The following is a 13,689-nucleotide window of genomic DNA, read 5'->3' as shown; positions in this document are numbered from 1 at the left end:
TTAACTCTGAGCTTCAGACTCTGTCCCATAATTTCTGTTCTTCAGAATATAGCCAATGAATAAGAACTATGGGGGTCTGTAAAAATATCAAAGAATGCTTGTTCTTTGTTAATAGTAAAACTTGGAAACAACCCATGATTCTAATATTATAAAATTTGGTGATAAAGATTTACTCCTACCATGGAATATTATGCAATTATAAAAGAGAACACCAAAGAGGTGTTTTATATTTAGGAAAATATTTATGTTCTATTACTGCATATTACATTTTATTTTGGGTAAAAGAATTGAAGATCAAATGTAGTTGCACATTAAGGAAAAAATAAAAGAGATTATGCATGGATGGAAGAAGACAGACAGACAGACATATAGATGATATGGGAAGTTAAATAAAATTGTTGGGAAAGATTAGAGAAATAAACATAAAAATCTTATAGTAATAGTCTCTGGGTAGCAGGAGATAGACAACTTTACTCTTTGGATTAACTTGTATTCTTTTCTCTACTCCAACATTTATGCCTTTGAATACAAAACCAATATAGGTTTTAAATATGTATTAATATTGGCTATTTTCTACTCAACTCCAAGGCAGTATCTTACAGCTCATATAACCTTCTGTACATATCCATCTGGCTCACTCTCATGCATAGATACTTTTCATCCCATCTGTATCTTCTCCATGTTTGTGTTCCATCTCCATTCCACCTCCTTTCCTCTACTCCCACACCTACTGCCCTAGGACATCCAGGTTATTTAAAGTTGTCTGCCTTCCCTCTTAGGCGTGCAAAAGCTGTCATACCTCCTCGGGGGAAGCTCCATTCTGTTTTTGGACTTTAACTTTCCTCAATGAATAGTTCCGGCTTGAAGGACACCTGCTGTAACTTATGCTGAAATCAATACTTGTATTTGTACTTTTTACCTAGGGCTATAGTTCATAAAAACTGTGTGTGTGTGTGTGTGTGTGAGAGAGTGTGTGTGTGTGTGAGAGAGAGAGAGAGAGAGAGAGAGAGAGAGAGAGAGAGAGAGAGAGAGAGACTGGAAAAATAAGCTTGAGCTTCACGGGAGCACAGGGACATTTAGTCTTCAGCTGTCTACCGTCCGATGGTATGTTGTAAATATAATCTTCTAAGCAAAGATGTTCAGGGATGGATTGGATGGTGGATGGTTTTTAAGGTGGTTCAGACGCATAAACTTGGGGGTTTTACCTGGAGCTAGGAACACTTACAAGAGCAGAGACACTGAAACCTCCTGCAGATTCTCCAAAGATGGTCACAGAGCCTGGGTTGCCCCCAAAGTTGGCAATGTTGTCCTGGACCCAGTGTAGTGCAGCCACCTGGTCCAAGTGACCCCAGTTGCCCCGGCTGTGTTCATCCCCTGTGCTGCAACAGAACATCATGACTTAGATATCATGTCAATGCTAACAAGGGTCTCAACTCCTCAAATGGGTTGGGGACCCCGCAAACACCCCAGCATCAGGTTGTGCATTGCGTCCCTGACAAGGAAGTCTATTTGATTCTCATTTATGCAGCAGTGCGCTATGCGGGGGCTCTATGCTCAACTTCCAGTAGCTTTGTACCAAGGAGTTAATATTGCACCCAGCACTGCTCAGAGCTAGAACACGGTGAGAAGAAACCACAAATCTCTGACTACACTCAGTCCACACTGCAGACCAGGAACCAGCAGATGAATAGAGAACGATTCCAGACAGTAGAAAAAGAAAACCATGCACACCCTGTGACAGATGTGGGCCTGTGAGGGTGGCATTTTAGGTAGTTTTCATTTGAAAAGACCTCCTGGAGGCAGTGAGTGGGTTTGGTGGAGACCTGAATAAAATGAAGACAGAGGTCTTCTGGGTATCCAAAGAATGGAATTTCACCCAGGAGAAGCTGCAGGTGGAAAGGTCCTGGGTACGAGAAAAACAGAATAAATGTAGCTGTTGTGATTTTTGAAAAACTCTTCTGTGTCATTATAAGTAATGGTCTCAAGTATTACAAATATAGATCTCATTACGTTATAAGTATAGGTCTCAATGACTTAGAGACATTGTTCAGAGACATGACAGGTCTCATAGAACACGTTGAATGAAACATGTCTTGTGCTAAAACGCTGTGTGTAATAACAAACTGCTCTAATAATTTTCCCTGCCCCAGACTCAGGGCTTAGCAGAGAGTCATAGTGGATACTTTGGCATAGATATGTGCTATTTCCCAGTAGTTCATTGCTAGGATTCTGGCTTCTATTGTGGCATACTATTCATCTGTGAAACAACATGTAATGGGTGAGGTCGAGGGCAAGGTGATTATTTTCCTGAGTTCACAGCTCTTAGGAGGGATCTGTACAGCTTTCGTAGAACCTAGTTCATCAGAAGGTACTTTGTTATAAAAAAAATAACAAGCTCTGGGCTAGAGAGGTGGCTCAGTGTATAATAATACTTATTGTTCTTTCCAAATACCTAGCCCCCAATGGCATCCCACAGTCCACCATAGCTCCAATTCTAGGACATCTGAAGCCCTCTTCTAGCCTATGCAGGCATTAGTTAGACAGTGCACAGACATATATGTAGGCAAAACACCCACACGCATAAAATAAAAATAAATAAACATTTAAAAATTAAAGTAGCAAGATCTCCCCTGCTTCTAGCTTCCACTCTCATCATGTGGCCTTTTCACATGCATTTGTTCTTCTATGTTTTTCCATGCCTTCAGTGGTAATCCACTTAATGAAACCAGCCTATCTTCCAGGTTCAGTTTCCCATATCTTGCGTTATATAAAACTGCTTCGTGATTAACTAGCTTCAGATTGATGTAATGGCTAAGGTGGAGAGAGGACAGTACAATATCTTACCTGAAGAATCCCCAGATGCCAAGGCGATACTGAATGGTCACCACCACCACATTTTCATGGGCAGAGAGGGCCTGTCCATCATAGGTGGATGCTCCACCCACTACCAGTCCACCTCCATGGATCCACACCATCACCTGAACAAGAACATAACCAATCCTGCAGCCCATAGGATCAGTGTACTGAGACAGCTTTTGGTGCTACTGGGGAGTTGGGTCATATACATAGCAGACTTGGGAACACAGCAAAGGTTATTTGATTTGGTCACCAGCCTCTAAGTTATGGTCTCTGTGGCCACCATTCAAATCACACCAATGCGCAGCAAGGCTATACCATGTATCTCTCTCTTTCAAACTCCCTCAGCTCCTGCCAGGAAATATAATGTAACATGGTACTCCACTGTATTTCTCATTTCTCACATCCTCCCAAGATGCTCAAGCAGAGAACATTATCATGGGAACAGCTCGAAGGTCAAAGATATTGATTTCCTGCTCCTGGTCTTATCACCTGTGCCTGAATGAACATAAAAGGGTCAACTCTTATATTTCTTCTTCATTTCATCCCAGGTAATTCCTCACTGGTAAACAGATTTTCCAATATGTAAGTGATCATCTGATGAGACACACACTACCCTGATGGGGCACCTTCCAAATGTGCCTCCTTTCTTGCACACTCATACCCACCATGCTGCTAATCCTGTCTCATACTTGGTTTTCTCCAGAAAGTCTTCAGTCTTCTGCTAGCATTATCTTTAAAACTATTACATACCAGGTACTCTGATAGACTTGAGCTTGCGAGGAGGTATAATTTTGTTCTTCATTTTTTTAATTTAAAGAGTACATCAATAAAGGAAGAAATGAGTGTGCAAAATAATATCCAGATACTGTTGCTAAGGAAAAGCATAACGAATACATAGACCCAGAATTGCATGAAGCAATAAAAATGACCTACCCAGGTGGTAGAGAAAGTATTTTACTATGTGACAGATAAGAAATGTAGCACTTAGCCAAGGTTTCCCAGAAAAGAAGAAGTAGAAACAAAGCTTCCCGTAGGGACAATCTCTTGTGTGCTGTGTAAAAGCATTAGCTTTTGATAAAAAATATCTGGTGGCCAATAAACTGAGGCAGGATTAGAAGGCCGGACATCTGCCAGAGGCAGAGGAACTCTGGGAAACAAGCTTGAGAGGATTTGCTACCAAGACTTGGAGGAAGTCCGATGTATGAAACTGAGGAGAGGTAGCTAGTCACACGGCAGACATAGAATAGTATAAATGGGTTGATTGAGTTACAAGTTAGTTAGGAAACAAGCCTAGCTTAAGGCCTAGTTGCTTATTCATAAATAAATAAGTCTCCATGTAACTATTCAGGCAGTGGGGTGGGCATAAAAAACAATGGTTATAGCTTCAACCTGGCCCCTGACTCTAGCCCCCCAGTGCTGAGCTGTCCAAAGCCTGCCCATGGCTGCTGTGCAGTGAACCCACTGTTAGACCAGGAGTTAGAGCATCTTATGGGTCTAACTAGTGTCAGCAATTGTTGTGTGCACTCAGGCAGAACTGTGACGCAGCTTCCAGGTATCGAGCTTCGTAGAACAATTCCTATGTAAGAAGTTAAGAAATGGCTCTGCTCTCTCATCTTCTCAAAAGCAGGATTTAAAGGTCAAAACCCCTTTGGGAGTAGCTCATTAGATACCCTGCAGATTAGATATCTACATTATAATTCATAACAGTGCAAAGTTATTATTATGAAATAACAATGAAATAATTTTATGGTTGTAGGGATGCTACCGCAACATGAGAAATTGTATTAAAGCATTAGAAAGGCCGAGAACCACTGTCCTAGGAGGTCTCTCATAAAACTATCAAGTCCATCTCCTCCCTCAGGGATTCCTGTCACCTCTAGGAGAGATTAAGTCAAGGTCATCTAAGAGTAATTGCGGAACCCAAGAAGGATAGGTAGAGGCATATCGAAGAGGTTATGATGTAACTGTGCAGACCCAATGGTGAGGTCCTTGAAAGCCAGGCTTAAATTTCTCCCTTCTCCAAGCCCAAGTCTGACTGTGTGTTTAGGGATACTAAGTGCACTGTAGAAGGTGGGGTTTGTGTGTGTGTGTGTGTGTGTGTGTGTTGTGTGTGTGTGTTTGTATATATGTGTGTGTATGTTTATATATTTGTGTAAGTAGGTGTGTATGTATATGTGTGTATGTATGCGTATATGTATATGTGTTTGTATATGTATGTATATGTGCCTGTATATGTGTATGTGTGTTTGTATGCATATGTATGTATATATGTATATGTGGATGTGCATGTGGATGTGTGTGTGTGTGTGTGTGTGTGTGTGTGTGTGTGTGTGTGACTAAGGTTTATCCTCATTTCTGGTTGAGTGTGCAAAGCCCAGGTAGTACTAGGTTTCAGCACACAAATCTGCAATTATCCCTAATTCATAAGCTCCACATAAAAGAGTTTCTGGGTAATTTGTTGGGTGTTGGCCTTTTACAACCCAGGGATCAACTCCTTTTTTAAGAGACCCTCCCTAACCTTGTCATCTGTACCTGTCAGGCTGCTCATCTCTGGCACTGTGTCAAAGTGATTCACTTGGTCACTGGGAAATTAACTACGGTAAAAATCCCAGGATGCTGCCTACAGGCAGAGAAAGTGCTGACTAGAGAACCTCAGGGTTCTCACTCCTTAGTCCTTCATGGGGTAGTGAATACCTTCACTTCACGTTTGTCACACGTGACCTAAGAATAAAGGCATCAATTACTCTCCCTCCCAGACATCGTCTAAAAGCACAGGAATGTCGGTCAGAGGACCCGAGTCTTCTGAGCGCCCTTCCACGAGTTCTCCCATGTCTACTGCAGCCTCAGTTTCTCTAATTGCACAGAGAGATTTACTTCCTTTAGGGATCAGAATTAACCTAATAACAGCAATGACCCATACTTTTCCTTATATTTGTGTGAGAAAACTTAGGAATTTCCTGTGATCTCCACTCAGAACTGATGTCACTGGGAAACATCTGAGGTCGCACTGTTCTTGAATCAACTCTGGCCCCTGAGCTGTTGCTACCCCTTTCTGGTTGCCCATGAAGTGTTGGAGGCTGGGACTCAGATTTCTGGTCCAGTGGTCCCCATACATACTGGTAGCCGGCTGTTCTTTGTCAAGTCAGCGGGAGTATAAACATTCAGGTAGAGGCAGTCTTCAGAAAACTGTAAAGGGATGTTTTCTTTCCTGTTGGTGAACAGCTCTGAGAGAACCTGCCCTCCAACAGCATCTTGAGAGCACCTGGAAGGGGAGAGAGAATATCTGAGGTTGCACTAAATCGAAACTTGCACATATTAACCAGGACACGACCTTGTACTTAGAATTTTGAGCACATAGCTAAAGTTATCCTCACTGGATTAGAGTCATGGTTAGAGATTAATAGAGTTTTGAGATTCCTGGTGGAGCTACTAAGACTCGAGAGTCTCCTAAACATTCAGAGGGAGGACTTGACATCTCTCCCTTCCTGGAGCCTTTGGAATACTGTGTACCATAAAGTGAGATATTCACATGCTGATGTCATATTTCCTAGGATATAGTATTCCCTGCCATGTTTGAACAGAACTCTGCACCCTGCTAGGCTTGATTATGACAATGCTTCTGTAGGTACACATGCTCCCATCTTTGGGAGTCTTCTATCATCCAGGAAAATTACCCATTATAGGCTAGAGGTGTTATCTTTAGCAGACACATGAGAAGACATCATTCTGGCATTGCCTCCACCACTGACATGCTGAGTAATCATGGCTGAATTTCAACCTCTGGCTTTAGCCTGTCAGGGACAGGTGAGGTGAGTAATGTGTCTCTAAGAGTCTCACCATCTGGCCTGCTAAGGTTCTTTCATCTTGCTAGTCCATCAACAATCACTGTGGGTTGTCCTGACTAAGTGCTCATTGTAGAGTGGAATTGGTAACAATAATTGAGTTCTTCAGAGTTGCAGGCACTGATCAACTTCTCCTGGAGTAGGTATCATTAAAGACACTAACCCCAAGTGTCCATTATTTTGTTCTACAGATCGCACCTTGCTTCCAGTTTGTCAAAGAGAGAGCAGAGGTGCTCAAATGCCAAGCCTCCACAGATGTTGCATGGTGGAAGTGGAATACAAAAGGTGACCTTTGTGTGTCTAGCCTAGGTAATTATCCTACCCAATGGGGGAAAGGAGCATAATTCACAGAACTAGGAACTGAATGACCAATGAGTGATGAAGAGTTCAACTTCACTAGTGTTTAGAACTCTCAAATAAAGACTAATGTTGCATTCTTAAATTCTTATCAGCTCATGTTGCTTATCTAATACATACATGTTTTGAAAAAGGTAAAGCATAGGAAGAGTTCCTCTGAGCAAGAGTTTTCATGTTTGCCTGGGAGAACAGTGTTCATTTTAAATATTTCTGGAGACAAACTTATTCAAATTCCTACTTCTGGACTCAGAAATGTCACTTCTTAAATTTCTCCCCAAATCTCCATGATTCCATGTAACTATTTGGTTAAAAATCCATCACCATGTTGTCACACTGTCAACAACATGGAAAGAACTTAACCCAAATTAAAGATTGGATGCATAGAGTCTAATTTCATATCTGGTTAATGTAACTGCTAAACCTTGGCTGTTGCATTGATAGTGAAGAATAATTTTGATGCTATAAAGGTGCAAATCGTCCCCCAAGTGTTCCATACTCATCACCCATGCATAAAGGGAGGACAAACACAGACAAAAAACTGGAGATCTGACCTCAAATGCTCACAGTAATTATGAGCAATTGGATTGCACCTGATTTTTTCACTTGGTTACATTTGCTTCTGTGTGTTCCAGTGCTTTTTCTGTTTTCAGTATTTGTGTCTTACATTTGCAATCAGAATGGAAAAATATAGCCAATGGCATTTTTAGAAGAAAAGCATTCAGTAGTAAGGACACCGCCAGGAGTGGAATCCTTGAATCCTCACAAGTACCTTACCAAGGAAACAATCACTGCCTACACTAAGATTTTTAGGTTATCTGGACTCCTTGGCTTTTCACTTGGTTCTAAGACTGAGTGGGGGACACCAACTATTGTTCAGTGGTGATTAGGTGGCTGGATAGACCTGGGCATAAGAACTTAAAGTCACCTCCATTGTTCTCTTCACCCATGTAGTCCTACCCACCCACACCCAAGCATTGTCAAGGTTCAAGATGGGACTAAAAGATCTTCATCCCCTTTATTTTGATACAGGCCTACGCCAGTGGCTTACATAGGTGGGTAGGAGGTAGTGTTCTTCACAAAGTTCCAAGGCTCTGCAGGCTGTGGTGGAGCAAACCTCAAGGAGCCAAGAGGGGGCTTGGCAAAGGGGATTCCCAGGAAAACAGCCACAGGCTGTGCAAATCCTTCCAAATTGACATACTTCCCCAGGACTTTGCCTTTAACAGTGTTCACCACAGGTGGTGAGGATGGGTACCCTGTCGGACAAAAAAAAATAAGGACACATCAGTAAGGAAAAGGTCGATTTGCATTCTTGGTGGGTTTGTCACTTCAGAACTGATGGCATTGATAAAGTCACCCAATGCTTTCTAGGTCTCATTTGCTTCTTACATAATACTAAGTGAAGAAAATTGTCCTCATCTCAGAGGGCTAATTAAAGTCTAAAGTATATTGGTGTCTTAAAAGCATCTGGCCTAAGTCATTTGATGAGAGAGGTATCAAGCATGAAAATGAGTTTTGGTTTTCACTGGAAATGTTTATCCACTAGGATCCTCGTGCTGAGCTGCAAGCTAGAAAAGAAGATAGATAAGAGGTTGTCCCTGTCCTCAGGGAGGCTCACCTTGTATACATGGCAGCAGACACACTTGACTTAATATTGAGATTCATGAGATTTTCTACTGGGGTAGAGCCAGGAAAGGGATATAGCAGTCGAAAGAGAGAGACTCCTAATTGATCACACAAGAGTTGTGTCTTAGTTATTCATTCCAGCTTGAGACTAAATGTTCTGTCTAACTGATATAGTGAAGGACTGGGTATTGAGTATATCATATGCTTTATAAATTGTAGAATGGTAATAATTGTACTCAATTTATATATAAGTGAAAAGGCTTTATAACTGGACAAAAAGGGGGAAATGTTGTGGTTTGCCCTGAAGTTATCTGTATTTTGATGCTAATTCCACTGCCCCCAGGACAGCTGCCTAGTCAAGGACTCAGAACTCAGGTGACTTCACCCGAACCAGCTCCCCATTGAATTTGAAAAGTACAGGTGAGGGGCGGTACAGGATAGAAGGAGGCCTATCAATGGAGGAGAAGGAAGGATGGGCGGGACAGAAGTTTGAAGGAAGAGGAGGAGACTAGGAGAGAAAGGAAGAGACAGGAGAGAGAGAGAGAGAGAGAGAGAGAGAGAGAGAGAGGAGAAGCCATGGCAGGTGATGTTAAGATTCTGCTCTGTGTATTTACAGGTTGTTATCAATGTTCCTAAGGGATGGATGGTATCGGGCTTTGTATGTTTAAGTGGGCAATTATATCTTATCAATTGGGTCTAAAAACATAAAGAGTTGTGTCTTACAGTGTGGGGAGTAGCAAAGGGAGTGGGAAGGGGGATGAAATTGCAGGAATGAGAAAGAATGCTGTGGCTCCCAGACAGCACACAGCCCAGCCGGGAAGGGTGGGTGTCCTATGACTGCCACCAGGAGGAGTTCATGACAGAGAAAGATAACCCTAGAAGAGAAAGTGCATACCAGGGAAGACCCTGGATGACTGAGTAAAGGGTTGGGTCTTACTTAGTAAACAAATAAGCAGCAGAAAGAGCTCTGTGGTAAAGCAGACAACATACTTCCAGAACATTCTTCTTGGAGTTCTGCGCATGGTCTTTCAGAGAAGAGAGACAGCATCAAAACCGTTTGCCCTATTGCTTTCATTCTTATAGAACAGACAGTCTCTACAACTTCCTCACCTCTTCTCTTTCTACCCATTGTGGGACCTGCACAAGCCAACCTAGTCCTTCTTTGCATGGTTGGTGGACTTAGAGACACTTGGTCTTGGCCTTCCTGATGCCTTCTCTTGTCTGACTTCAGGGGCCTCAGTTTGTGAGAACATTTCTCATTGGGCAAGGTCTTTGAATTCAGACAAGATGCCATCTTCCTCAAAGTTTGCGGCCAGAAAAGACGGGGAAAATTTCAAATTTAGTGGAAAGTAGTCAATAGAACTGAAAACTCCTCATGGGATCCAGCCTCTATGTCTCATGCTATCAACAGCCAGCTGCACATTGTGAATATTCAAGCTGTTGTTACTAGTTATTACAAAGAACGATGAACTTTCTGGTAGACACGTACATACACAACCAACTTTGTGATATTCTGAAAGACCAAGGAGGATGGGGTGAGATGCCGATGTATGTTCAGCACTTCTAAGGAGGGTAAAGCCTCAGGAGATATAGCCAGGGTCAGCTCAGTGATAGCCTACCCTGAAATGGGTAGAAAGATTACCTGGGGTCATATGCTTGTGTCAAGTGGATACACAGCAATGGCTGAGATATTATGTAACTATGTATTTAGAATTGTACACTATCAGGGTGCGTTACTAAACATTTGCTGTGTCCAAGCACATTCATTCTCTTTACAGAATTCCTCAAAGAAGTCTTGGCAGGTGAACAGGCAAGAGTTCAAAGCACCAAGCGTCAACTATAAAAAGGCGAAAATAGGGTGGCATTGCAGGCTGGGGGATTTGGGATCCCGAGGGCTTAACTAATGCAGGTCCCATTCTCCACCTTATCTGAGTCTCTTTTGTCTGGGCCACCCCACCTGTCCTGATCTCCACAAAAAAGACATAAAAAAGAAAAGGGAGAAGAAAAAGAAAAAGAAACAACAACAACAACAAAACTGAAGAAAATCTATATTCTCCAAATCTCCCAAAGAACTGCATGTAACCACCCCACACCCCCGTCACCTCTCTTCTTTCCAGGCAAAACTACTACCATGCTTCTTGTCCCTGCCTCTCCCTTGCTCTCACATCCTTACTGACCTCATTGTTTCCTCTTCTACACCATCCCTGTAACCTGTCCCTGGCTCTTTGGAGCTTCGGTATGACATTATCATCTCAAATCATCTAATTTAAGCACATTGAAATTTCTATTAATCCATTAAGTTTTCAGCCAAACCTTTTGCCTACCTCTTCACCTATCATCTGGACCCAGCACCATTTTAGGTGCTGCAGAAGCAGCCATGCATTTTATCCTCAGTGACAAAGGTGCTCTTGTCATCTCTGCTTTAAAGATGGGTCTCCCAGGCACTGCATCTCCCAGGCACTGCAAACTTTAGGATATCAAATCGGAGTTATTGACTAGGAGCCACCCTAGTTTATGTAGGCTCCTGAGTTTATTCTTTCAATGTTTTGCTCAGCCTCTCTCTGTGACCTGCTTGCAAGTTGACTAAGAATCACAGGGAAACAGAATAAGCTTTCTTCAGCTTTCCCGTGCCTCCTGTGCCTAGGTATCCAGGTGTCTATCTGCCTCTATGTCTCCGTGAGATCCAGGCTCTTTGGACTTCGATATACCCCTTCAAGAGCAGAAAGCAAAACTTACCAAGCGACTGGCACTATTTTGTCCACAGCATCACCTACTTGTGCTGGAAACTAAGACGGAAAACGTACACACAAACATTGGTACCCAGAAGAACTTACCCCAAGCTGTGCACGCAGCAAGAAAAAGCCAGACCAGAGGGTAGAGGTGCATTGTGGAAGGACAAGGGTTCTGCGGATCTGTGGGCTATTTGTTCCTTTAGCAAAGCTTCTGTTGTGGACCTGCGGACTCGCCTCCTTAAGTCTTGCTCAACCAGCCCAATTATGTAATCTAAGATGACAAAAAAGCTCTCCCTTCCAAAGAGCTCTCTGGGTGCCAGTTGGGACCTCCAAGCCACGCCCACCAAGAGTTTACCCACTTTTATCTGAACAGTCAGTACCCAATTCTCAGATTACAAGTGGCTAGAAACTCATCCAACAGCTTCTTACATAAGCACTTTTCCCTCCAGCACTCTCACCTCAATTCAATGCTCTTGAACTCTCAAGAGCAGACAGCAGCAGGCAGGTGCCTGCAGTTAGTGGCAAGTATTGGTCTGGGGTCCTTTTACAAAGATGAACATATCAGAATACCTCTCATCCCCACTCTGCTCAGCTGGGAAGTGAGGACACATTTCTCACAGCCTCTCTGGGCTGGCATTTCCTAGAATCCATATTCTCAAGTTAGGAAGAAACTTCACCCCCTACAGACCTTCAGACGATTCTTAAATTATCTTCACAGTATTCCTGTCAAGTGACTTGGCTAGGCACAGTGCATACTCAGGCTCAAGGAAGTTTACCTCTCAGAGAAAGAACCTTTGGACATAATGTTTATATGGTAAACAAACTCTACTGGCATCTCATCATCCATGAATGCACTTGTGCACTGATTCTTCAAACATTTACCGAAGTACATGGCCTCCCTCTTCGTGGGAATGTACAGCAGAGTGGAGCGTCTCTGGAATTGCTGGCTAGCCTGTTCCAACAGTGTAGCCTCTTCATGCTTTTGTGTATGGCTACCTCTTTTCATTCCCCTGTCGTGTATTTGGCTGTTTTACCCAACCACTTATTTTTAAGTTCTCTGGATGCATTACTACATCATTTGCTTCATTTTTAGGAATCTTTAGTTCCTTTAAGATCAAATCTCTTCAACTTATCTATTTTGGAAAAATTTCCATGAGCTGATAAACTAATAAGTATTCTACAGCTCAGGGAGGTACTATTCTGTGAATTTAAGTCCCTTTGATGCATAATTATGTCTTCTTCAAGACATAAGACTGTAGATGGTCATGATAGAGAATTTCCCCCAGAACTACTTTTGTTTTATCTGGGTCCTATATGCTGTATTTCTGTTCTTATTTCACTTAAGGAATTTTACAACCCTCCCTTTCCCCTATTTCTTCAGTGAATCGCTGTTCATTGTGAATTATATTGTTCAGTCTCCATTTCTACAAATTTTTCTGGTTTTTCTGGTTTTATTCCCTTATGAACTAGCACAATGAAAGAAATTATTGTACGTTTTATATTTAGTTTATCAATCCTTTATGTTTGCTAAGACTTCCTTTATTGTTTAAAATATGACCTGTTTGGAGAATATAAGATGATAAAGTGAACTTGGATTCTGCATCTGCTAGATAAAATACTCTGTAAATTTCTGTTAAATCCATGTGACATTTAGGGTAATTTAATTATACTATTTGATAACTTAAAAAATTGATTGATAAGAGTATGGTATTGACAAATAATATAAAGTACCTCAGTGTGACTTTAAGCAAGCAAGTAAAAGATCTGTACAATAAGAACTTCAAGCCTCTGAAGAAAGAAATTGAAGAAGACCTCAGAAGATGGAAAGATCTCCCATGCTCATGGATTGGCAGGATTATTATAGTAAAAATGGCCATTTTACCAAAAGGGATCTATAGATTCAATGCAATCCCCATCAAAATACCAATCCAATTCTTCAAAGAGTTAGACAGAACAATTTGCAAATTCATCTGGAAAAAACCCAGGATAGCTAAAACTATCCTCAACAATAAAAGGACTTCAGGGGGAATTACTATCCCTGAATTCAAGCAGTATTACAGAGCAATAGTGATAAAAACTGCATGGTATTGGTACAGAGACAGGCAGATAGACCAATGGAATAGAACTGAAGACCCAGAAATGAACCCACACACTTATGGTCACTTGATTTTTGACAAAGGAGCTTATATCCAAAATATACAAAGAACTCAAGAAGTTAGACCGCAGGGAGACAAATAACCCTATTAAAAAATGGGGTTCAGGGTTAAACAAAGAAT

The 13,689-nt window shown here is 41.9% G+C and overlaps 1 protein-coding gene across 2 annotated transcripts in view; it reads right to left on the bottom strand.

The window, feature by feature from the left end:
* The window catches only part of LOC116886682 (carboxylesterase 1D), a 61,440-nt gene extending 49,531 nt beyond the window's left edge, over window positions 1–11,909 (bottom strand). The window contains exons 1-5 of one of the 2 annotated variants that reach the window (XM_032888178.1): window positions 11,516–11,909; window positions 8,107–8,311; window positions 5,977–6,121; window positions 2,845–2,978; window positions 1,226–1,379 (exon numbers count right to left, since the gene is read on the bottom strand). In XM_032888178.1, the coding sequence (XP_032744069.1) occupies window positions 1,226–1,379; window positions 2,845–2,978; window positions 5,977–6,121; window positions 8,107–8,311; window positions 11,516–11,567 (690 nt within the window). In that variant the 5' untranslated portion in view covers window positions 11,568–11,909. The remainder of the gene's footprint in view (window positions 1–1,225; window positions 1,380–2,844; window positions 2,979–5,976; window positions 6,122–8,106; window positions 8,312–11,515) is intronic. The other variant, XM_032888177.1, reaches the window with a different exon arrangement.
* Window positions 11,910–13,689: the final 1,780 nt, after the last annotated feature.

Source organism: Rattus rattus, chromosome 17 (genome assembly GCF_011064425.1).
Source record: "Rattus rattus isolate New Zealand chromosome 17, Rrattus_CSIRO_v1, whole genome shotgun sequence".
Classification (NCBI taxonomy): domain Eukaryota; kingdom Metazoa; phylum Chordata; class Mammalia; order Rodentia; family Muridae; genus Rattus; species Rattus rattus.
This window is presented reverse-complemented; position numbering and strand designations above follow the sequence as displayed.